The following is a 26,729-nucleotide window of genomic DNA, read 5'->3' on the forward strand; positions in this document are numbered from 1 at the left end:
TATTTGGGGGATAATGGACTTACACCGTAAGGTCAGACCTCTTCTTTACGAGAGATTGAAAGTATACTTCATCAGGCTATGAAATGTATACAAAACAGATATGCTTCTGCTTAGACTCTGTAGATGAAATAATTATTCTGTTTTTATAGTTTTTTTCCCCCTTTGTACTTTACACTATACACTAGAAATTTGTAACCCATTTGTGAGGGAGGGATTATTTTTTATCTTTTAACAATTATGTGTTGAGGGTGGGAGGCTGAATCTAGGAGTTAAACTGTCATAGACAAATGAAGAAGAGAAAGAGAAAGCAAAGACACTTGACGTCTTACCTGACACAGAAACATTCGTGAAGAAATGAAAGCCCCACGGAAATTATGGAACCCAAACGTTCATTTTAATTAAGGTGGATGAAGTGGAAAGTAACTCAACCATGTGGAAAGGCCACACGATGGTAAGACTTATTTTAGCAAGGGCTGTCGGTACAAATTTCTCTTGTTCTTAAATTCCTCCCCTTGATGATAAGGTTGTTTTCCTTTTGATGCAGGAAGAACATTCCTCACAAGCAGTTTTTAAACTCCTGCTTCCCGTCATGAAGAGAGTGAAATGCCAGCGTGTTCTCCTGTGCCTCGAGTTCTAGGTCAGAGGCCTGACTGGGGCTTCCAACACGCCAGGGTTTCCCTGGGACCCCGGCGTGCCAATTAAAAGGGGGAGGAGGAGGGCTGGGTGGCCAAAGGGCAGTTTATTTAACACAGCTGCAGGACGGAGAGCAAGGACCTCAGCCTTTCTTCCCAGTGCTGACATGAGCTTTAGCTTTAAAGAGACAAAGAACTGGGATGAGGTCAAGAGTTCGGTTGTGGGCTCTGAAAAAGGAGTCACCACTTTCCAGCAAAAACAGTTGCTAAGTACTGTATGCTTTTTGAGCAGTTACTGTGTAAGTGCCTTTATCTCAAAATAATCCTGATGCCAAAGTGGTGTGATTTAGTGTGTAAGGGTCTTCCATTTTTCACTAGATAGTCATAACAAACAAACTCACAGTGAGAAGTCAAATATTTAAATATATTTTTTCTAGCTATGTTGTCGTGTAAGATTATTTAAGTGCTTTTGCAAAGGGGAAAAAGCCGTCATGAGTATTATTAAGTTTTTCAAAGATGTGCATTCCAGCCATCTCTGCAGTTAATTTAAGGTGGAAAAAATAAACTCTGCCCAATTCTTATGGGAGGTGTGTGTAAAGTTCAAGTTCTGTCTAGGTTTGTTCTCTTAAGCATTAGCTTGCCAAAGAGTATTTAGGAGAAAGATAAAGCCCATTCTCTATTTTTTTAGTTAATGGGAAAATGAATACCTTTTCTCTTATCCCTTTCCTTTACCAATCCAAATCTCAGATAAATGTATTTTTCTGGGCCCCGTTGAGTTTCAACAAGAATAATGTTTATGTCATAAGTTGGTGTTGTGAATAATACGGGATAAAGATGAGCCACTCTTGTAATGAAATCTAGAAGAGAACTCTTACTGTAAATAGAGATTTCAGGGAAACAATTGCTGCAAGAAGGAGAGAGAACTAGCCAGCAAAAAAGTGCTAGAAACCTCCATGCCCTGGGTACCAGAATTGCCAGGTGTGCCCCTGGCACATAGCAATTAAGTCAGAGGGTAGGAAAGGGAGCTAAGGAGTAAGGTGTGCCTGTCGAAGGGCTCCATTGCTGAAGCCTAAGAGGGTGCTAGAGGCAATCAGGAGATTTGTGCTGGCCATGCACAGTGGCTTGTGCGAGTCCCCAGGTGCTGTCAGGAGGGGTTGGGAGCTCTGGGAGGTGGAGTCCAGCAGGAGCTCCGCTCTTCAGGGAGGCACCCTTGCCAGGCACTGAATCCCAGCCGCAATCCCTTCCTTAATCTACTCATAAAATCTCAAATGTTCTTTTTCAGAACTTGGGGTTGAACCCAAAGTGTTATGCGTACTAGGAAGCACGCTACCCCTCGAGTCACCTACGCGGCTCTTTTGAGCTTAGCTTTATTACTATTGTTATTTTTTTCAGAGAGGGCCTTGAGACATTAGGCTAGCATTAGGCGTAGACCAGGATCCTCCTAATTTCCAGCCTCCTAAGTAGCATGCACCACCACACCAGACTTACCATCGTTCTTGTGGAGCTTCGGTGAAACAGCTTAGATATGAACAGACATCCTTCGGGAAAGAAGGATTTCCCCAAGAACAAAGGCAAGAGACTCAGGGAACAAGAAAAGAGCAAACAAGGTCTGGCTCAGAACCTTTCAACTAGGCACGAATGCCTAGGTATTAGGTTCAGGTTGGAGTGGATTGATATGATGACGATTGACTGGATATAAATGTTTTCCCTTTACTAGTTGAGCCTGTGAAAACAAGTAGAAGATGAGGGTTGAATCTGGAGCTTCACATTCTAACAGAGCTCCATTCTGGCCACATTCTAGTGTTAGAAATGAGGTCTTCGGGCAGGTTCTTTGCTCCCTCAGTGTCCGGAAAACAGGAAATGTCAAATGTGTGGCATTCACATTCTGTGATAGGTGCTTTTGATAAGTTAAGAAGGAGCTGCAAACAGGAAAGAGGCATCCAGCAAGAGAGGAGGAATCTTTCTGTGAGTGAACTTGTAAGGTGTTATTTTCCTCTTATGTCCTACTTAGGTGTCCCTGAAAATCCAGATTTTATAATTTTCTCTAAGCATCTCTAACTAAAGTTTTGTGGAATGCTTGCCAAGACCTGTACTGTTAAATGTGAGGTGTGTGTGTGTGTGTGTGTGTGTGTGTGTGTGTGTGTGTGTGTGATAGGTGAATCAATTATTCTAGAAAACAGACTGTCTTCAAATTCTTAGGAAAATAAGAACAATAGGCCGTAAGTGAATTTGGCCTTTCTTTCTACTTTGAAGATACGAGAGTAAGGTATTTGTCAGAGTGACATACAATTAAACATGTTATGTAAGTGATCTTCAGGATGAGACTGTGTTCAAGAAAAGATTCTGCTTTTTATGCTATTCCTAGAGATAAAATAATCATAGAAATTTGTTCTGACAGAATAGTGTGATTTCCTAAGTTTTGTCAGACTATTAATCATAACATAATAATACATTTTGGGAATGTTCCTAATATCTATTCTTGCTTAAACACTTTGTCCAACAAAGTAATAACATTATTAGACTTTAGTTTGTTGATATACCAAGGAGAGAGTGATTTAAGTGATTGTCCTTCCAGCCTATGATGAATATATTACAGGTGAATAGAAACAAAGAGTGAAAAATTGCATTTCATTTCTTTACCCACATCTGGAGACTTCTTGTTTATTATTCACTTGCTCAACATTCTTTATCTCCCTGGAACACTGCAGGGATGTTGAAATTTAAATTACTTTCAGTTATTTATTATGGTAATTACACTTATAATTGGATCACAGTTCCTAAATGACTTGCATAAGATGTATCAAACAAAAGATTTCATTTATTTTATCAGTATATATCTTTCCTAATTATCTCCATGATCAGTGGACAGTTAATTAGCTTTATGAGCAGAAAGAAGTATTTTAGAATCAAGGTAGAGCAGAAATGTTATTATTATTAAATAATACTGCCATTAAGGCTTGGAGTTTCTCGTAAAAACACAGAATAAGAACCAGAATTCTAAGAATTAGCGTTACCAGTCACAAAAGTTAGTGGTGACTAAGTGTTGTATAAGACAGCTAAACTGAAAAGTAAATAACCAGATAATAATACCATATCTTTTCATGTGTCTGTATTTTCGGAGAACATCACAAGTACCATTTTAGTAGTAATTATCTTCAGAGTTCTAAATATAAGCATATGGTTTTTACTTAAAAATTGAACATTTGAAACATATAAATCAAATTGTAGTTACATTGGGAAAGTGATGAAATCTGGGGAAAAAGCTTTATGACTTAATCTACAATAATTATACAAAAATAAAGAAAATTTAAAATACTTAAAACTTCATGGAAACTCTTACTTATAGGCCATGTCCAGCAACAAATACAAACTAATTTTAGTTTCCTGAAGCAGAAGGCAAAGGAAAAAAATCTCACCATAAACAAATTTTATGATCACTTAAAGACCAATTGATGTGTGCATCAGAAAAAAAAGAGAAAGTCTAGACTAAGGTAGTTAAAATTTAGCACAACAGTATTTATCGTGGTTCTTCTTCTAGCCTACTGTGCCAAAAGATGAATCATCCTAATATCTTTATGTCTGGTTGGCCTTGGCTTTTCCAATTATACAGGCATTTGTACTCAATGTTGTCCTTCATAAGAATTTTAAAAGCATTGTTGATATAAAAGAAAGCCTTTATCTTTCCATTACAATCTCCTCAAGGACTTAACCATTCTCCAGATCGTCAACTTACTTAATAAGTCCAGTCCCTCAGTTTTCTGTCTAAATACTGATAAACAGCAATTTAATATTGAGCTACTTAAAAACTATTATCCAAGTTTACATTTACTATGCAGGGCTATGTTAAATACAAATTCAAGCAGGCTAGACTTTTTTCCTGACAACAAACTGAAAATCTAAAAAATACATGAAGCTCAAGTCTCGTGCTAAAGTAAGATTTTCAAGTAGCAAATGTCTGTCACTAGCTGAATACCTGATTGCTTTGCTACTTACTGATTTTGAAAAAAACAACAACATATTTGCATGTTGAAATACCTGACCTTACATTCTGGTCTATTAGCATATAGAGATGTGTGTTTGTGAAACAAGAAAAGATTTCCTAATAATACTGCTTACATGAATTTTGAACTCAGAATTATACTTTCCATGAGTTCCGGAGAGATAGTTTGCTGTCAAACCAATGTAAGCTCTTTCATTTTTTTTAGTATGTATGTATGTATGTATGTATGTATGTATGTATGTGTATACGTAGATATATATACTTATTTAACTATGTATCATCTATCTGTCTGTCTGTCCATCTATCCTCTATCTATCTGTCTGTCTATCTGTCTATCTATCTACCTCTTCACTTAAAATTCTGTATGTATTGATTCTTCTTATCCGATTAGTATCACTTTTATTTCCTTCTATTGCTTTAGTGTTCTGGCTAAAATTTCAAGCATTATATCGAATAAAAGTGGAGAATTATTACTGTTCATGGTATTACTGACTTTAGAGAAAAGGTTATCAAATTTTTCTACCATTCAGTATTATATTGGCTAACAGTTTATCACATATATCATTTATTATGTTGTTATCACCCTTGTATTCCTGTTTTCTTTAGAGTTCTGATCATAAAGGGCTGTGTAAGTTTGTCAGAGACATTTTGTGCATTTATCAGGATGCTCATGAGATTTTTGGCCTTAAGTCTATTTGTATGTTATAATAAACATATTGATTTGCATATATTGAACCATAATTAGATTCCTGGTATGAAATCAACTTGCTCTCACTGTATGACCTTTTTAAATACAATTGAATTTTGTTTGCAAGATCTTATTAGGGGTTTATTTTTGCATTTTATGTCAAGATCGGTGTATTGTCTTTGTTGTGGTTCTTGTCGTGTACTTGACTGGTTTGGTATCAGAGAAATACTGTCTTCATAGAATGTTTGGAAGTACTTCATCCTTTCATAATTTAAAGGATAGCTTGAGAGGGACTGGTCTTAGCTCTTTAAAGCAGGGTAGAGTTCAGTCGTGAATCCATCCAAGCCTGAAGTTTTGTTCACAAACCCTTTTATGTCAATTTTATTGTTAATTATAGTTTTGCTTTGGTTTTGTATGTTCTTCTGTTCAAATTTGCTAGGTTATTTGTGTCTTGGAAATTTATTCATTTCTTCTAGTTTTTCAGGCCTTTTAAAATTCATTTCTTCTAGGTTTTATGACTAATTTTTGAAGATGTTCTGTCTTCTGGATTTCAGTTGTATGTGTTTTACTGTTGCCCTTTTAAACTCCGATTTTATTCCTTTGAGGTTTATTTTGAGACTTTTTGTGTTAGGCTTCCATTACTATGACAAAAGTCCCGAGAAAAATACCTTAAGAGAAAGGTGTGTTTATTTCAGTTCATAATTTCAGAAGACATCCCACTAGCAAGAGAGACTATCTCCATTCCAGGAATACCTTAGTTGCTCCCAAAAACCGTGACAGCTCTTGGGAACATGGACTTAGTAGTCATAAAGGATTGGGTTCCAGTATCAAAAAATAATAATAATAAAAGAGAAAAAGAAAAGAAAAACCACAAACCGCATGTTCTATTTTTTTTAAAGTGGGGTGGGGGCATCTGGTTTTTCCCAGGTGGAGAGTTTCTATTCTGTATTACTGGGGCACAGTCCAATGCAAGTAAAGAGAGGAAGGGGCAGAGCTTGAAGCTCAAGAAAACCCCATGGTCTCTTCACTTAGCTGCTTGGGCAACCGGCAGAGGAAGATCGTTCACTTCATGGTTGCTAGCAGGAAAAAGAGACTAAGAAAGGGACCAGGCCTCCACCTTTCACCTAAGGACTTAACTTTCCTCCGCTAAGCTCCCTCCCCTGAATGCTGTACCGGTGACTCCATGGGCTGGGGCCATCTGTGCCTGTGCGGAAAATGTAATGTCTAATGCATAACATTCCTCCATTGCTCTCTACAAGGAGGCACAGCGCTCCAGAAAACGGTTGCTATGTGCTGCTCCTAACTCATTCATTACTTTATTTATATAAACATCACAATTATGGTATCAAAACGGTAGTCGTTATAATTTGCTTTCAATTATTCTCAGTCTTATGAACCGAACAAGGGGCATAACGACACTTGAGGAACATATTGACAGGTCCAGTGCTTTGGTTTGGAGGAGGAGGAGGAGGGAGACAGAGATGGGGAGTCAGAGAACATAGTAAAGAAACAGGTACTCAGCAGCAGCTGGGGTGGGGGGCATGCACCAGGGGGTGGTTTTCCATCGTGCACACACGCCAGGCCGCCCTCTGGTTCGAGACTGTTGAGTCAGGGATCTCTGATTCAAGCAAGGGCTGGGCTAAGGGAGTTGGAGGGTGTTGGCTGGTTTTCAGAGGAGGGCCTTGGCTCCACACACAATCCCATCCTTCAACCTGCCAGACATCAGCGCTTCCCGAAGCTGGCTCACTGCTGCCCTGAACCGAGGACGCTGACCCAGCCCTTCTGAGCTGTCTGGGGTGGGCAGCACTCTGAGCTCCAGTGCTCCCACCGAGGAAACCGTAGCATGGTGGGAAAGAAAAGTGGGTGCTCAGCAAACCAGTCAAAGAAAAACACCCGCTTCCCCTGGCGGAGGCCTCCCTGCCTTGGGCATTCTCCAGCTGGCACAAGACAACGGCTGGGGGGAGAGCTGTGTTTTCCTGCCATAATCCATAAACACGGAAAGGGGTGCTGCTCTGCCAGAATAGCAGGGTCACCCAGAGACCTCTGAGGGGTCCACACGATCAGAGTCTACCCCTGACCTTCTGCTTGCAGCAGTCCCACCCCAGGGGAAGGCCTGGCTCCGTGTGTCCACTCTTCTGCTTGGGGCCAGGTGACAGGTGTGAAGCACACACGCACGTCCATGGAACCTGTTATGAATGTGAAGCCCCCGGATGTCTGAACCCGCGTTGATGTGAGCATGGATGATAGCTCCGAGGACTGCGAGCGGAGTCCCCCGTCAAGGGCTGTCCAGTGCTGCTCATTCTGGGCTTGCCTGCTTTCTCCTGGGGTGCCCTAGCTCCGTGGGCACACAATCTTTTCTCAGGGCTGCATCAGATTTCTGGAAGGTTGGCACGTGCCCCGTGGTTGTTCCTTCCACGGAAGCCATGTTTTGTGCATCAGGGGTCCAAATTCTGGCTATATTTGTGGAAAATCTGGTTTAATATCTCCAAGGTATTTGCTAAGAATCAACCCCACTCTACGCCTTATCTTCTCTGCCTTATTTTGTGTTGGCATTTCTACGTTGGATTTGAGGTAAAGCAGAAGAGACCACCAACAAAACATATCTACCCTCCACATGTGTCTTCCTTAGATTTGATTTTTAAATTCTTAAGCCATTGCCAGGAAAGTAATTAGCAGGCTCGATCAAAAGGTGACTATGTCTTCTACATGCTTGCCAGCTCATGTACATGAGACAACTATACGTTTCATTGGGGAGCCAGAGATAGTTTGTGGGACCATATCTCACTTTGAGGAGACAGGAAGCTAAAGGGAGAGTTTAACCTGGCAGAGTATGATTTTCAACTTGATGTCACCACCAGTAATTATATATTAGAGGTTTGTGTTCTATGGTTCTTGTGAATGAATGGGGAGATTTGTGCAGAATTTTAAGGAAAGCTCCAGGGTAAGTGGAGATATTATTTTATCTTTGTCCATTCTGTTGCTAGGAGAAATAATATATCATCTTGATGCCTTGCTAGCCTCCTGCAACACTGACAGGAAAAATGGAGCAGAAGCAGGGGTACTTACAGATGAGTGCTGGAGGGACATGTCCGCCACAATGCTGGTGCTGTCCGGAAACAAAAATCATGTGAAGTGAAATAAGGCAGGCTCCGAGAGACAAAGAATGCATGTTTTCTTTCCTATGTGGAAGTTAAATCGAAATTATAAGGGTATCTCTAAATGCACAGGGTGTTATGTGGATGTGACATATTAGCTAGAGTATGGTAGATGAAGGGGAGGATTCCAGTGGTGTAACTCCTTCAAACAACTATTAGAGTTTAACACCAGGAGCAACAGGAAACTGGAACATGTGTTGGAGGAGAGAGGGAATGAGATCAAGGGGAAAGGGCAGAAGAACGGAGACGAGGGTGGACAAAAGCAGGCATAATGCTCCATGTACATGTGTGACAATGGAACCAAGCTAAACTGAGGGGAAGGGCGGGATTGCATGGCATGGGGGAGAATGATGAAAGGAATGACATTGCTCAAGGTACACTGTGCTCACAGAGCGACATGTTGAAACCTCTTTGTACAATCACTTAAAGATTATTAAAAAAGTAAACTACTGAATAAGCATGCTAATCAAGGCATATGTCAAAATAAGAAAAGGGATGTAGATCCCGGTGGGATTTTTCTTTTGGCAAAGGAGATATTGATGGTAATCCTGTGTGTGGGGTATGTATAGGTTTGCAGTCAAGGGCCAGCGTGAAGGTCAGGCGCCTTCGCTGAAGGGCTTGCAGGTAGAGCAGCGGGATTGAAAAGGAGAGTGGGAAGGACACCTAGGTTCTGAAGAAATGGGAGTTTGGGAAGAGAGTGGTTATGTTTTTTTTTTTTTTTTCAAATTTTTATTATCAAACTGAGGTACAGAGAGGTTACAGTTTCATACGTTAGCCATTGGATACATTTCTTGTACTGTTTGTTACCTTGTCCCTCATACCCCCCTTCCTCCTCCCCCTTTCCCTTCCCCCCCCCCCCCCCGAGGTGTTCAGTTCACTTACACCAAACAGTTTTGCAAGTATTGCTTTTGTAGTTGTTTGTCTTTTTTTACCCTGTGTCTCTCAATTTTGGTATTCCCTTTCAGTTTCCTGCTTCCAATACCAGAATACACAGTTTCCAATATACTCAGATAAGATTACAGAGATAGTGTAGGTACAACCACAGGAAGGGGATACAAGAATATCATCAATAGTAGAAGCTACAGATACACATGGGGCTTTGAAAGTAGTTACAACTGTGATATAACAATTGTTTCCATAACATGGAGTTCATTTCACTTAGCATCATCTTATGTGTTCATAAGGGTATAGCTCTTGGGCCTTGTGATGCTCTGCTATGACTTGCCTAAACCTGTACTAATTATTCCCAGTAAGGGAGACCATAGAGTCCATGTTTCTTTGGGTCTGGCTCACTTCACTTAGTATAATTTTTTCCAAGTCCTTCCATTTCCTTACAAATGGGGCAATGCCATTCTTTCTGATAGAGGCATAAAATTAATTCCATTGTGTATATGTACCACATTTTCCTGATCCATTCGTCTACTGAGGGGCATCTGGGTTGGTTCCAGAATCTTGCTATGACAAATTGTGCTGCGATGAACATTGTTGTGCTGGTGGCATTACTGTGATTTTGTTTGTGGTCTTTTGGATAGATACCCAAAAGTGGGGCTGCTGGGTCATAGGGGAGTTCTATATTTAGCCTTCTGAGGAATCTCCATACTGCTTGCCAGAGTGGCTGAACCAGTTTACACTCCCACCAACAATGAAGTAGGGTTCCCTTTTGGCCACATCCCCTCCAACAATTGTTATTGTTAGTTTTCTTGATATAGGACATTCTTACTGGGGTGAGATGGAATCTCAATGTTGTTTTGATTTGCATTTCCTTTATGGCCAGTGATGTAGAGCATTTTTTCATATGTCTCTTGGCCATTCTCATTTCCTCATCAGAGAAGTCTCTTTGTAAGTCTTTAGCCCACTTGATGAGGGGGCTATTGGTTCTTTGCGGTTTTGTTTTGGAGGAAGGTAATTTTTTTAGTTCTGCATATATTTTAGATATGAGGCCTTTGTCCATTGTATGGCTGGTAAAGATCTTCTCCCAGTCTGTGGGCTTTCTGTTTATCTTGCGAGCTATGTCCTTTGCCGTGCAGAAGCTCTGCAGTTTGATGCAGTCCCATTTGTCCAACCTTTCTTTGATTTGTAGCCTTTCTGGGTCTTTGTTAAGGAAGTTCCGTCCTGTGCCAAGGAGCCCAAGGGTTTCTCCTACTCCTTCCTTTAGTGTTTTCAGGGTGTCTGTTTTGATTTCGAGGTCTTTGATCCATTTGGAATTGATTTTGGTGCAGGGTGATATATAAGGATCTAGTTTTAGTTTGTTGCATGTGTTGAACCAGTTTTGCCTGCACCACTTGTTAAAGAGGCTGTCTTTCTTCCATCCTATTGTTTTAGCTCCTTTATCAAAGATTGAGTAGGCATAGTTCTGTGGGTTCATTTCTGGGTCTTCAATTCTGTTCCATTGGTCTTCAGGCCTGTTCCGGTGCCAATACCAAGCTGTTTTTATTACTATAGCTTTATAATACAGTGTACCAGTGACTTTTCCTCCAGCAGGAAGGGGACCATGAAGATCCTGAGTAAATTCATGGCGCTCGTACCTGAATGAGGTTGTTACTTTAGGCACTACAGTGAACGTCAGTGTGCAAGGCTGTGAGCGCGTGGAGAGCATCGGGCCTGGTCCCTGCCCTCAGGAAGCTTGCGCCATCACGGAAAGATTGTGCAAGTGCACGTAGTTTCCGTGCCAGAATACAGGCTCAGAACCTGAGGACGAGTTTGGCCTTTGAAGATTCTTATTAAATGTTTTGATTATTGAAGATGATTGTAACATTTTTTAAAGGATAACAGTAAATTTTATAGAATTTACCTTAAAATACATATTGGAATGCTAAAATGGAAAATTAACATTTAGCTAGAGAATCAGAAGTAAGCCAATGACAACTACCATGGAAAAGGTTTTGCCATTTATTTAAAAGTAGCTTTTAAAAGGAAAGATAAGCGAATTCCCCAAACCTCTGAAGAAAATGGTTCACATTTTATTAAAACCAAACTATTTAACATGATTCCCCTGATTTCACTAATATTTATCAGGATTTATTATTAATTTGTAGAGCAAGAGAAATCCTAATAGGGAAAGGAGCTGAATTAAATAGTACTATATCATATTCTGATGCTTTTGTAAATATTTTGGAATCCAGAAAGGACAAACCTCAGGCCTATAATTCCAGACAGATGTTTAGCATCTCCCATAGCTTTCCAACTATCTTTCTACACCTCTACCTACATGTTGAAAGCATATTTTAAACTTGCTATGTCCCAAACAACATTCCCCTCAAATTTCTGTTTTCTTTATCTCAGCAAAGGGCAATAGGATTAGTTTAGTTGTTCAGGCCTTTAAAAAGTGACTCTCTTTCCTTCCTTCCCTTCCTTCCTTCTCTCCCTCTCTCCCTCCCTCCTTCCTTCTTTCTTTCTTTCTCTCTCCCCCTCTCTTTGTTTGTTTGTTTTTTCCTTCCCTTCCTCCCTCCCTCCCTTGCTTTCTCCCTCCTTTCTTTCTCTTTCTCTGTAACTCTCTTTCTCCATCTCTTTCTGTCGCTTGTTCTCATTCTTCCTCACTCTCGTTATCTCTTTCTCTTTCTTGTTCTCTTTCTTTCTTTTTACTTTCTCTTGTCTAATTTATCAAACATCCTCTTACCACTTCGGATTTCTCCAAGAGCAGTCTACTTCTTGGCACTCTCAACACTGAAACCCAAATGTATCTCAGAGCTTTTGTGCCAAAGGCCCATAATCAATCTTCAAATACAAGGTACAAGATCCTTCTTAGCCCAGACGTCTGACCATGTGATTCCTTGGTCTCAAAACGTTCCAATTGCTTCCCTTAAGTGAAGGACTCATTGTCAAGTGTCTGGGGGAGGTTCCCGCTCTGATGACACGCCCGCTTATTTACCTCTTCTTTTATGACACTAGAGTAATTGGTTTTGAGACCTTTCTATGTGTTATTTTCTCTTGGCATTTATTTCTCAGGGACTGGATCAGTCTCTACTTCAAATTTTGGCTCAAGTACTTCCTTCTAGGGAGCCCTTCTGTGTACACACCACAGAAAGAATACCCCTCCATCCTCCTCCAAGTCCTGTCTGGATTCCTGCCCAGCTTTACTTTGCATTCTTTAATATTTATGAAGCATCTTATAAATACCTAAGATATGTATTTTGCTTGTTTGTTTGCTTATCATCGTCAGTTAATAAAATACAAGCTGCTTGAGCATAAGAATTTGTTCAACTTTGCTTTCTCCTCTGGCCCCTGCTCCTGGGATAGCCTTGGGCGCATAATAAGCATTCTCCACTCTTGTTTTTCTTTTCTGTTTTTGGATCATTATAAAAATTTCTTAAATGGTTTCATAGACTTTGCCAAGCCAGGGATGAACAGTATATCATAGCTTTTATTTAAAAAAAATCACACAATCCTCTAAACCAGTGATCCAAAAGCCTTTATTGGTTCCTCTAAATTAGATCTAATTCTCCTCTTGGCTTGAAAATTCTATCTGAAATAATCTGTTTATTATAGATTTTTCATTTCTTGCATATCTCTTTCATTGAAATCTATTAAGCTTCTTTTTGTGACGCTAGATCTCTCCCTTCTTCTGCCTTCCTCATTCTCTGTCACTGTCTCTCCATTTTTCTCCACGGTTTCATTTCCCAACATGAGTTCAATTTATATTTCCCCGAAATAAACCTTCTCTCTTCTCCTCCTAATTAAAATTTCACATTGTTTTAAAGACTTTTTCAAGTACTACCTATTCTACGAAGTTCTTTGCTTTAAACACAGTGTGTTGACAAACACAGACATCTAAATAAATGAACTACAGTAAAATAAAAATTATAGTAAAGATTTACACGCATGCTTAGTCTCCCAAAAGAAAAACATCTGGAAAGAAAATCTAGAGTGAGAACCAAGAAATGAGCCACATAGTAAAATAAGGGGTGGGCAAATTCTACCAGAGATAACAGTATAAGGACATAAGGTGTTTGAATAACAAAATATCTTTGAAAATGTGAAAGCAGCTTGGGGTTTATGGGATACAAAATCACGCTGGGAAATCCACGAAGATGAATTTGCGGACACAAGTAGGGACTTGCTAAGGAAGCCATAGCTCATCTCACAGGGATAAGAAGCCAATGAAAGTGGGACTTCTTAAACCCTTTTCAGTCAAGGATTATTTTGAGAAACTGGCTGAAATTATATTTTTTTCTCTATCTCCCTAAAAGATAGACCACCAACAGTCCAAACTCTTTATCCATTCACTGTGAATTATTGCGATTCTTCTAGAATCTGTTCATGAGCCCACTTAGAAAATTAATGTTAAAACTGCTTCCACTAACAGAATTAAAGCATGAAAATCATGTAGTGGAATTTGTGCTTTGAAGATTTCGGTGACTGTATGCATAATAGACAGTGCTCAGGCCCTGAGTTCAAGCCCCAGGACTGGCAAAAAAATAAAAATAAAAAAAGACTAAGTAGATAGGTGTCCATCGGGGGTCAAATAGAGACAAGGTCTTGATGGGTACTGGTGGATCATAACTGTAACCCAAGCTGCTCAGGAAGCTGAGATCTGAGGATCTTGGTTCAAAGCCAGCCTGGGCAGGAAAGTCACTAAGACTCTTATCTCCAGTTAACCACCAGAAAACCAGAGTGGAGCTGTGGCTCAAAATAGAGAGTGCTAGCCTTGAGTGAAAAAGCTCAGGGACAGTGCCAAGGCCCTGAGTTCAAGCCCCACAACCACCACCACCACCAACAACAAAGACAAGCTCTTAAAATTTCTACTGCAGGTGGCAATTAGGGGCTTAGGCAGCCTTTGCGTAAGCAATTTTTCTGAAGTGTCTGGGGCACAAGCTAAATTAAACCAGATTAGGGAGGGATAAAAACCCTGCAAGTAAAAGTATTAAAGACTAAACTGTTTCAGAAGTTTGGTTCAAAGAAGAATAGACAAGAAATGGTAGTTGCTAAATGTTTTAGATAATTAAGACAGCAACTGTGTGCATGTATGTGTGTGTATGCATGTGTGTGTGTGTATGCATGTGTGTTGTTAAGGTCGAAAGAGAAACGCATTTGTTTATTTGCTATGAGACTCACAGAGGAGATGCACAGATGAATAATGCTGGCGGGAAGGAGGTAGTTGAAATAGACTGAGGACCAAGAGAAACCTGAGACAGAGATTCAAATCACCAGCTGAATACATCACTCAAGTGGGGGGGGGGGGGGGAAGGCCATCCAGGTGAAGATAATTAATAGAGCTAGTGTGTGTGGATGAGTTAAAGTCTTTATTCTAATATATCCACCGTCTGAGTTGTATGACAGAGAGGTGATCTCTTTTTGAAAGACTTTGCTAGAACTAAAAGTTCAGTTGGAGACCACTGACTCCTCAGTGGTGCTACGGAGATTTCTTCAGATCTATTAGGCTGCTTGCACTCAGGAAAATGGTAGATTAGCACAGGGTTGGGGCCTGCGGAGAAGGAATGACAGGGGGCAGAGTGCAATGAGCTGAGCCCACGGGAGTCTCAATGGAGTCAGAAAGAATGAGAACCCAGCAAAGTTGGGTTTTCCTAGAGGAGGGCAGAGGCAAACAGCGGTATGTGATTGGTTGAAGGGAGAGCACTAAGAAGAGTGCTGTGAAGAAAGAGCCACTGCCTTACATGGGAAGCTGTAGCCCCTCTGTAATTCACTTTGACACTAAGGGGGGAAAGGGGAAAAGAGCCTAGCGGAGGTCCATTTGTATTCCAAGAGTGTCCCTCACGATTCTGGTCCTGAGCTGTCTGCCCTTGGGTTAGGGAAGGTGACGCCAAGGCTGGCATTCTGTCATGTGAGCCACAGCTCCATTTCAGGCAGGTTGGGTGTTAGTGAGAGAGGAGGGTTCCTTTCCTGCTTGGACTGGCTTGGAACTGCGATTCTCATCACTCAGACGCCTGAGTAGCTCAGATGACAGGAGGGGGCCCCGGTCCCCAGCTCAGATTCCCTTGTGATTCTGCTTGCTGCTGCCTAACAACCCAGCGGCCTCTGTTCAGACCCAACCCGCACTCTACCACGGATCTGCAACCCACAGCATGACCGGAATGCACTGCAGGAGAAAGGAGTTTCTGCCTGACACAGAGGAACAGAAAACAACCCTTTCTGGAGCTGAAAACTTAAGGGAGTTTATTTAATATGGAAGAATGGTTTTAGAAAGCAAATAGAAAGGGTTGGATTATGCATAAAAGCCTGTGGTTAAAAAAAAAAAAAAGTAAAAGCAATTTAACTTTTTAAAGACCTTTCCCGGATTTGCCCACACAACCCTTGTTTGCTCAGCACCTATTAACCTCTGACAAAAGTAGCGCTGTGTGGATTCCAGGTTAGGAAAGACTGGCCGAGCACTCTGGGGTCGTGATGATCAACAAAAGGGGCCTCAAGTCCTGGTAAATCCAATGGGCGTGAGGTATGTGGGGGTAGCACTGAGCAGACAGGAGCTACTTTCAAGCCATTCCATTTTAGGCTTTCCATTGGAGGCCTGTTGTCTTTTCAGCTCAGCCAGACGGAGGACTCTGAAACCCAGGACGGTTATCATTTGCATCTCTACAACCTTTAGGCAGTGACAGAACATATTAACAAAAGCTAAGTAAACATTGTGTTCTATTGATGCATTCAATAAGCAGAAAAAGTGTAGAGCCTTGCTTCATTTTGCTCTTTGTTGTGAGTTTATTTTTCCTTTGAGTTTTTCAAAATACGCGAAGGTGTTAATGGGTTTTTTGATTTGTTGTTTTGCTTGTTTTTTTGAGACAGGGTCTTGCTATGTAGCTCAGGCTATCCATAAATTCAGGGCTCTCCATTCTTAGCTCCCCCGAAGCGTGGGTTACAGGCCTGTGTTCCATCATGCCTGCCTGTGTTCCAGTTTGTTCCAGATTCTTGAGTTTTAATTACTACTTTTAGTAAGTAATGTTTATAGGTGCTTTCTTTCTTTGGTAATTTTGATAGAACGGTCCTAGGAAACACAAGCTCAGGGAAGACTTCTTTATATTGTTGTTTTCTGAAGTCATTTTCTTAATTACTTGGAGAGAGTAAAATAGCGAAAGACGGTATGGAAGATTTGAGAAATAGTTACTTTATTTAAAAGTGCTTCTTTCTTCAAAGTAAACATTCTTAAAGCAAATTAAGCTATAAAATATGTACTTAATTAAAAGCTACTACAATTGATCAAGCAGTTCCTCTTGGGAATGCCTTAATTATCATATACAATACAATAAATATACAGCAAATAGGCTCTTATGTGTAGGAGGTAATATACAGTATGAATGTATAATCCACATAGAAATAAGCAGAATTTAAATTTATAAAAATAAAATATAATATTTATCCTTACACAAATTGAAGAAAAAGGTATATCCTTTTTGAATTTGTAAGTCAAGAGCTAATTACTATGCAATTCTACTATGATATATAAAAGCAAAGGTACAAAATAGCTGAAGATGATAATACCTGAGCTAAAGGTATGAACTGTACTCACATGTTAAAAAATTTTAATGTCATAAGTAATGCTTTTATTAATACTTTCTTTGAGGGTCCTTGTCATTACCTAAGTACAAGAACAGTTTAAGAACTCTAGTAGAAACTTCCAGTCTGGGCTGCTTGTCTGACTGTCAGCTGCATCCGTAGCTCTGTATATTTAGGGCCAAGTCCCCAAGTGTAATCAATCCTGAACTGCATCTTCCTTGCATAATGATCTCCAGGCTGTGATGTAAATCTGGAGTTGAATGAGACTTGCCAGTCTACTTTTCTCACTGTGGGCCGGGAAATACAGAGCGTCAGAAGTATACTGCCATGAAAACCACTAGACAGTTTCTCTCTCAGGAGGAAGACCCCATGTCTGTGGAGATCTCAGTCCTTCCACACAGGAGCCTTCTCCCGTGGTGACATGCACAGAACTGCACATCTTTTAGCTTAGGTGGCTTGGTATTTGCTAACATGCTTGATGATTACTCTGTAAAATCCTCAAAACCAGCTCAGGCCTCCTGCAAACAGAAGGTATGTGAGCACACGGGCAGGTTCTACAGATGGTTTTGTAGTCACTCAACCCCCCTTCACAGTTCAATGAAAACATCGGTTTATAAATTTTTCCCTGGAAGTCAAACCTATTGACCCTACATCAATCACACCAAGAGGAAAGAAGACTTTCCTTTAAAGACTACAAAACCCAAGATGGGTTTAGTAAACTTTGACTTCCGCTCTAAAGCTGTTGAGTTTTACCAAGTAGAATTTGCTAGTCTTCTTCTTCATCCTGTGTAGTTCATATTTTCCGGTATCACCTTGCCAGGTTCTTCAATGACCTCTTTTAATCTTTTAGGCTTCAAGGAGACAACCTAGCAGAGAGGACTGGAGAGACCTTACACCTGCTTCATTCTCCAGAGGAAATCATTCCGGATTCGTTGGGTGAGTTTGAAACCCCATGATGCCCCTAGTAGTTTTAATGTATGCTTTCCTTCCTAGGTGGGGTAAGAAGCTTGTGTCAGCATGCTCAGCTTTTACTGCTTGAGATGGGGTCTCATGAACCTCCTGTGTGAACTGGCCTTAACCCATGAGCCTCCCAGACGAAGCCTCCCAAAGAGCTGGGCTTCCAGTCAGGCGCCAGCTTGGTTCCTTTGCTTCCTATCAAAATTAAGCTGCCGGGTACATATAAGTTTTCTCTAGTAGAAATTCAAACTCCATATGCTAGCATATAAATTCATATCAGCACACTTCAGAATGTTTGCCAAATATCAGGTAAGAGCATGTAATATGACTCTGGTGATATCTGAGGAACATTACTTCATTCGTGTGTTCTAGCAGGATTCCGTCAGTACATCCAATCTGAGCAGTCTGAAGAGACATTATAGTATACAAAAGAGACACTGTGCATACAAAACTTCCTAACCATAGAAGACCCTATGAAACCATACTATAACATACATTTCAGAGGTCCAGAAGAAGGGGATTTGGATATTTCAATATAAAGAAATGATAAATGTTTGAGGAAACAGATATATTTAACCTGATGTTCACTTTACATAATAAATACATGGATCTAAATGTCCCATGCTTCTCTGTTAGTACATGTGATTTTTATGTTTCTATTTATTAGGTATACATTGCGTAACAGATAAAGTCATCTTTAAGCTAAGTAAGTGTCATTCTGCACTCTTATTTCAACTTACATACACTATGGTTTTTCAACAACTAATTCAATCAATCATTCCGATGTCTTTCTCACCAACAGGCTTTGTAAATCAGAAGAAGCATAGGTAATATGTGACTAATTGGTTTGCTTTTTTTTTTTTTTTAACAATGTAAAGATTCTTTACCTGGAACTGAAGAAGCGGTGATGGAGGAGAGTGGAGAATTTGAGAAAGCATCTACATTCTCTGCATCAGTGAGTACATGTCTCGAATACAGCTATTTTTTAAATTACTATTCTATTTTTATTACTTTAATCTCTACAAATAGCATAGATCACTAATGGGAAAATGTAAATGCAATGGAAACCATATGCTTATTTAAAGACTCCTTTAAAATGTGCATACAGTCCCACCTTAGTGACACAGGTGGCTACATTTGCAAGTGGCCCATCTTATTATAGGAACACAGAAAGAACACAAGAAGCTCTCTAACAACTGCTGAAGAAGACTTGGTTAAGTTCTGGTATAGTTAGCCATTTCCTTGTGCATATCAACTTTCTAAGTGCTTATGAGCTGCCATCTTAAACCTCAGTAAGCTCAACTACACCTATCTTAATAGATAAATGTGTTGCAAATCTTGAGAATTTATCCATTACTTAAGCATGGCATTTTTGGTTGTGAAATCCTTATGAAACTTTGTGTTGAGTTATATCTCTTCAATAGAGTATACTGGGAAGAAACTGTTGAGTTTCTAACTTTTAACAAAACAAGGTTAAAATAAGAAATGAAAATTACAATATCTATACACATGCTACATTTCAAGTCTGTTAAAGATGTTGAGTTGCCGAAAACTCAAGCTAATGAAATCTTAGCTTTTAAAATCTGTGTTCATAGAACACTTCCATGTTCTCTGTGGTAGTTTGCTCGGTACTTTGCCTAGTGTTTGTCTTAAGTCATGGGAATTAATTTTCCCACAGTCCTGGAGGCAGAGGTCTAGATGAAGTATTGACAGGGTTGATTTTTTTCTAAGGCGTCTTGTAGATTTTTTGCCTTGTAGATGGTCATTTTCCTCCTGTGTCTTTATGTTTCCTTCTGCTTGTACACGCCTGTGTTCTCCTGTCTTCTTGTCCTCTAGGCTACACCCCCAGTGCCACCAGTGATAGTGTATCAGGCCTCTCTCATCTCTCAACCTCATTAAGCCTCATTATTGCTTCTTCTTTTTTCTTTTTTCTTTTTGGTCCTTTTCTGCCAGTCCCGGGGCTTGAACTATGGGCCCTGGTGCTATACCGGAACCTTTTTATTCAAGGCTAGTGCTCTACCTCTTGCTTCACAACTCCACTTCCAGCTTTTTGGTGGTTAATTGGAGATAAGTCTCCTGGAATTTCCTGCCTGGTCTAGTTTTGAACTGCAATCCTCACATCTCAGCCTCCTGAGTAGCTGGGATTAAAGATGTGAGCCACCAGAGCCAGGAGCTTAATTGCCTCTTTAAAGACTGTCTTCACACACATTGTGAAATACTGGGACTAGGAATTCAGTATACATATTTAAGAGATACTTAATTCCACCTATAACTCTGTGGCCAATTTTCATTATTTGAAGCATTATTTTAATTAGGGTCTTGCTTGTCTTTAATGCCCCAAATCTTCACCTCCCAAGTATCTAGGATTACAGGATAAAGCCACTGTGTTTGGCTCTACTATTTTATAATGAAAGATTATAGGATTGTAGGATGTGATTAAGGGTGTCACATTAACGGAATTATTCTAAAAATTACTGATAAAATTAATATATTTTTTGTCCATGTGTTACTTTCTTATGTTGCTTCCATGATTCTTATTGAACTTGGAAGTTCTGTTTTTATATAGTACTTCTTGCCTCCGCTATGCTACATAATTTACTTATTCATGTTTTTTCTGTCTCCTTCCACTATAAGAAAAGGTCTGTGAGGGTAAGAAATTTTGTCAACCCTTTTCATTTCTCATATCTTAAAGGAGCATCTATACATTATAAGACTCATAATATGTATTGTTGAATGACTGATAAGAGTTTGATAATGATTCTTTAACATGAGATGAAAAATTTTGCCTTCTTTTCTTCTTTCTTCACCTTCTCTCCTTTTCCTTCACCTTCTTTGTCTCCTCCTTCTATTTCTCCTCTCCAAGTCTTCCTTCACAGTTAATTCTTTTTTTTAAATTTAATTTATTTATTAATTGAACACAACGTTTTTGACAAGGTGTTGTGCAAAAAGGGTACAGTTACATAGTAGGGCAGTGTGTACATTTCTCGTGATATCTTATGCCCTGTTTTTCTTTCCCTTCTCTAGGTCAGGTAGACATATATACAATATACAATGTATCAAGAACATATACAGTAGCCACGTGGCCAAGCCCAAGAAAATTCGCCTAGGGCTTTAAATGTAATGTCGATATTAGACAATATGTCTACAGTAGTCTTATATGAACGTACATGCATAGCTTTTGAGCTATTGTATTCCACTGAGAGGTCAATTTTTGACCTTTATAGGTTGAGTAGTTGTTTGGTTTTAGTTACATACTGTTGGGCTGCTCCCCGAATCCTGTAGGAAATACTATTTGACAAGCAGTTTTTGGTTTCACAGACCTGGTCTCTACTGTCTCTCCGTCTCCCTATGTTAACAGTCATATATCAGGGAGATCATGCCCCTTTGTTTTCTGTGTTCTAGGCTTGTCTCGCTCAACATTATTTGTTCAAGTTCTGACCATTTCCCTGTGAATAACAATATTTCACCATTCCTAATCGCTACGTAGTATCCCATTGTGTATAGGTACCATACTTTTTGGATCCATTCATCTGTGGAGGGGCATCTGGGTTATTTCCATATTTTGGCTATTGTGAATTGTGCCAAGATAAACATGGAAGTACAAATGTCTTTTTGATATCTTGGGGTTTGCTGTTCAGGATAGATGCCTAGGAGTGGTATGGCTGGGTCATAGGGTAGGTCTATATTGAGCTTTTTGAGAAACCTCCATACTGTTCTCCAAAGTGGTTGTACTAATTTGCACTCCCACCAACAATGGAGAAGGGTTCCTCTTTCCCCACAGCCCCTCCAGCATTTGTTGTTTCCTGAGTTCAGAGTATAGGCCATTCTAACTGGGGTGAGGTGGTATCTCAGGGTTGTTTTTATTTGCATTTCCTTTACTAACAGGGATGTTGCACATTTCCTCATATGTTTCTTTGCCATTTTTATTTCTTCTCTTGTGAAGTCTCTCTTTAGCTCCTTTGCCCATTTCCTAATTGGTTTACTGGGCTTGGAGGGGCTTAGTTTTTTGAGTTCTCTGTAGATGACCGATATTAGGTCTTTGTCTGTTGCTGTGCTGATAAAGATCCTTTCCCATATGGTTGACTGTCTTTCTGTTTTGGTGGCTATGTCCTTAGCAGTGCAGAAACTTTTTAATTTGTAGTAGTCCCATTTGTCGAGTCTCTCCCCTATTTGTTGTGCCCCTGGGACTATATTTAGGAAGTTCCTTCCTGTGCCTATAAGTTCTAGCGTCTTTCCTACTCTGTCCTTCAGTAGTTTCAAGGATTCAGGTCTGATGTTGAGGTCCTTGATCCATTTTGAGTTGATCTTGGTGCATGGTGATAGGCTTGGGTCTACTTTGAGTTTTCTGCATATGGCTGCCCAGTTCTCCCAGCACCAGTAGTTGAAGAGGCTCTGTTTATTCCATTGTATGTCTTTAGCTCCTTTGTCGAATATCAGCTGACTGTAAGAGTGCGGTTTGTTTCTGGATCTTCAATTCTAATCCATTGGTCTTCCGGTCTGTTTTTATACCAATACCAGGCTGTTTTTGTTATGATGGCTCTATAGTAGAGCTTGAAGTCTGGTATTGTGATACCTCCTGCACTGCTTTTTTTGCCTAGAATTGCTTTGGCTATTCTAGGTCTTTTGCTGTTCCATATGAATTATGGGTTGCTTTCTCTATTTCAGTGAAGAATGTGACTGGGATTTTGATGGGGATTGCATTGAATTTGTATAACAATCTGGGCAATATGGCCATTTTCACTATATTGATTCTGCCTACCCATGAGCATGGGAGGTCTTTCCATCTCCTTGTGTCTTCTTTGATTTCCCTTATTAGATTTTTATAGTTTTCATTAAATAGGTCCATCACGTCCTTGGTTAAGTTGATCCCTAGGTACTTTATTCTTTTTTTGGCTACTGTAAATGGAATTGTTTCCATTATTTCCTTTTCTGTTTGTATATTGCTGGTGTATAGAAAAGCTGCTGACTTTTGTGGATTGATTTTGTATCCTGCTACTTTGCCAAAATGGTTTATTGGGTGTAGGAGTTTGGGGACTGAGGTTTTTGGGTCCTTCAGATATAAGATCTTGTCATCTGCAAATAGGGATAGCTTGATTTCTTCCTTGCCGATGTGGATCCCTTTGATGTCCTCCTCTTGCCTTATTGCTATGGCTAGGGATTCCAGCACTATGTTGAAAAGAAGTGGAGAGAGTGGGCATCCTTGTCTTGTTCCTGAGTTTAGGGGGAATGATTTAAGTTTCTCTCCATTTAATACGATATTAGCAGTTGGTCTGTTGTATATGGCTTTTATTGTTTTGAGGAAGGTTCCATCTATTCCTGTTCTCTCCAGAGCTTTTAATAAGTATGGATGTTGTCTTTTGTCAAAGGGTTTTTGGGCATCGACTGAGATAACAATGTGATTCTTGATTTTAGATCTGTTTATGTGGTGAATTACGTTGATTGATTTACGGATGTTGAACCATCCTTGTGACTGAGGGATGAAGCCTACTTGGTCATGATGTATTATTTTCTTGATCAGTTTCTGGATCCTGTTACTGATATTTTATTGAGGAGCTTTGCGTCTGTGTTCATTAGTGATATTGGTCTGTAGTTCTCTTTTTTATGTTGGGTCTTTGCCTGGTTTGGGGATGAGCATAGTATTGGCTTGATAGAATGAATTTGGGATTTCTCCCTCTGTTTCTATTTTGTGGAAGAGTTTGAGGAGTATTGGTATTAGCTCCTCACTAAAGGTTTTGTAGAATTCTTTGGTGAACACATCTGGGCCTGGGATTTTCTTTGTTGGGAGGTTCTTGATTACCCCCTGTATCTCGCTGTAAGTTATTGGTTTATTTAGTTGATTTATTTCTTCTTGGTTCAGTTTGGGCAGTTTGTACTTCTCTAAGAATTGATCCATTTCTGTAAAATTATTGTTTTTTGCTGAGTAGAGGTTTTGGAAATAGCTCCTTATGATTATTTGAATATCGTGTATACTTGTTGTAATTTTTCTGGTGGAGTCCCTGATTTTACGTATATGAGTCTCTTCTCTTCTTTTTTTTGTAAGTCTTGCGAGGGGTCTGTCAATTTTATTTATTTTCTCAAAGAACCAGCTTTTTGTCTTATTTATTTGTTGAATGGTCTTTCTATTTTCAATCAGATTTATCTCTTCTTTAGTCTTTGTGATCTCTCTCCTCCTAGTCATTTTAGATTCGGTCATTTCTTGTTTCTCCAGTTGTTTTAGTTTCATCATGAGGTTATTCACCTGCTCTGCTTCCATTCTTTTAATGTGAGTGCTGAGGGCAATGATCTTTCCCCTCAGTACTGCCTTAGCTTTGTCCCACAGGTTTCTTTGTGATGTATTTTCATTGTCATTGTGGCTTGTGAATTCGTTGATTTCATCTTTAATTTGGTCTGTGGCCCAAGTGTTGGATAACAGTGTGGGGTTTAGCCTCCAAGAATGTGTATAGCCTCTGTGGTAACTGTTGTTATTGAGGGTTACCTTTAATCCACTGTGATTAGATATAATACATGGGATGACGTCAATACTTTTGTATTCGCTGAGGTTCTTTGTGTGGGCTATGACATGGTCTATTTTGGAGTATGATCCATGGGCTGCTGAGAAGAAGGTGTATTGGGTCTCTGTAGGGTGGAAGATTCTGTATAGATCTGTCAGATCCATTTGGGATATGGTGTTACTTAGGTCCTCAGCTCCCTTGCTGATCCTCTGGGTGTTGGATCTGTCTCTTGGAAAGAGTGGGGTATTAAAGTCACCCACTATGATTGTGTTTGGGTCTATCTTGTTCTGTAATTCTGTGAGAATTTGCTTGACATATGTAGGGCCTCTTTTGTTTGAGTATACATTTATCACTGTGATGTCTTGATTTTGGATTAAAATGTAGTGTCCTTCTTTGTCTTTTTGAGTTGATTTTAATGAGAAGTCCAGCTTGTCTGAGATCAGGATGGCTACACCTGCCGTTTTGGTGGGTGCGTTTGCTTGGAAGATCTTGCTCCATCCTTTCATTCGGAGCCTGTTTTTGTCCTTTGCTGTAAGATGGGTCTCTTGTAGACAACAGATGCCAACTTTTTCTTTGTGGATCCATTCTGCCAGTCTGCTCCTCTTTATCGGAGAGTTTATACAATTTATATTCAAAGAGATCAAGGATAAGAGTTTTTTCTCCTTCCATTTTCTTGTTGGGCTGTTTTTTCCTCTTTTTTTAAATTTTCTTGTCTTTAGTGAGCTTCTCTTTCTGTTGGGCTCTGGCTATTGTAGTTTCTATCTGTTTCTGTCTGTGTGTCTTTTACAATCTCTGTTGGGAGGGATTCCCCTCTTAGAATTCGCTGTAGGGCTGGTGTTTTTGTCACATACTCCTTTAGATCCTCTTTGCTATGGAAAGATCTGGTTTTCCCTTCGAATGTGAACTCCAATTTCGCTGGATATTTAATCGTAGCTTGCATATTGTTGGCCTGTAGTACTTGGATGGTGTTCTTCCACTCACTTCGCGCTTGGTAGGTCTGTGTGGAGAGGTCTGCTGTTATTCGGATCCTCTTCCCATTGTAGAAAATTTCTTTCTTCGCTTTGGCTGCATTTAGAATTTGCTCTTTATTCTTGAGATCTGAAGTCTTGAATATTATGTGCCTTGGGGTGGCTTTTCTGGGGTCTGGCCTGCCAGGTGTCCTATAGGCTTCGGTTACCTGGATGGGGTCCTTTGTGAGATTGGGGAAGTTTTCTGCAATAACTTTATTGAAAATATGATGAAGGCTTCTGCTCTGGTATTTGGCTCCTTCTTTTATTCCAATTATGTGCAGATTATATCTCTTGTCTTTGTCCATTAGTTCCTGGATTAGTCTGCCCTGAAGCTTCACTGTTTCTTGGAGTGTGGTCATTTTCTGGTTGTTGTCGGCTGCTTCATCGTCCAAGCGAGAGATTCTGGATTCCATATGGTCAATTCTTTGTGCTGTGGATTCTATCGCGGAGTTTATGGATGTCAGAGAGCTATTTATGGTTGCCAGATCAGCTCTGATCGTGGAAATTTCTTCCTTTAAAGAGTTGTATTTTAAATCTATTTTTTCATGCATTTCACTTCTCAGGATGTTAAGATCTTCTTTAATGGAGGTTTGCGTTGTATCCATTTTTGCTTCCATTTCTTTCTTGGCTTCCTGGATGTCCTTCAAGACTTCCACTCTGAACTCCTGGAATTGCTTTCTAATTTCATTTCTGAGGCTTTCCATCATTTCTGTTATCATAGCCTCAGTTGTTTTTTTATTCTCCGTCTCCTCTTCAGTCGTGCTGCTTTTTGGAGCTGGCGAGTTGGCTTGCCCTTTGATGAACTGTGTTATATTTCTTTGTGATTTTCGCATCTGAAGATCTGTGAGTAGCTTCCCTGGTTTGGTTTTGTGCTGGTTCCCGCTGGTCCATCAGTGGGAGCCTTGTGCCCTGGTGTCCTGGCTCTGGGTTTGGGTTTGGCTGTTGCACCTTGCTTCCCAGTGGGTGAGCGTGACCTTCTCGGTTTTTGCTGAGGTGGTCACTCTCTCTGCACTTGGGGGTGGGTAGGTTCTGTGTCTTTCTATGTGGCACTGTGTCCTGCTGCTGTGCTGTGCTGATCCTAGCGTGCCCCTGTTGGGGGTTTGCTGATCGCTGATTCAGCATGGCATGGAGGCTTATCTCTTCTTTGGTTCTTTTTTCCACTCAGTATCTTGGTCAGAGGAGCTTACCTCTCAGGCAGTTCACCTTCCTGTGTGGACCGCTCCGGGGCTGGAGTTGTTGAGGGGCGGCCCACCCACTTGTGCGAAATGTGCCAAACTGAGTGGGCAAGGACCGATGGAGAGCTCTGCCCTCCTGTGTAGGTGTGCCTACTAGAGCGGGTGCTGCCGCTGTGGCCCCG

The 26,729-nt window shown here is 40.2% G+C and overlaps 1 protein-coding gene across 1 annotated transcript in view; it reads left to right on the forward strand.

Moving 5' to 3' along the window:
- The window catches only part of C12H8orf34 (chromosome 12 C8orf34 homolog), a 322,609-nt gene that overhangs the window by 203,556 nt on the left and 92,324 nt on the right, over positions 1–26,729 (forward strand). The window contains exons 9-10 of the mRNA XM_048358631.1: positions 17,765–17,850; positions 18,750–18,826. Coding sequence (XP_048214588.1) covers positions 17,765–17,850; positions 18,750–18,826 — 163 coding nt within the window. The remainder of the gene's footprint in view (positions 1–17,764; positions 17,851–18,749; positions 18,827–26,729) is intronic.

Source organism: Perognathus longimembris, chromosome 12 (assembly GCF_023159225.1).
Source record: "Perognathus longimembris pacificus isolate PPM17 chromosome 12, ASM2315922v1, whole genome shotgun sequence".
In the NCBI taxonomy this organism is placed as follows: Eukaryota; Metazoa; Chordata; class Mammalia; order Rodentia; family Heteromyidae; genus Perognathus; species Perognathus longimembris.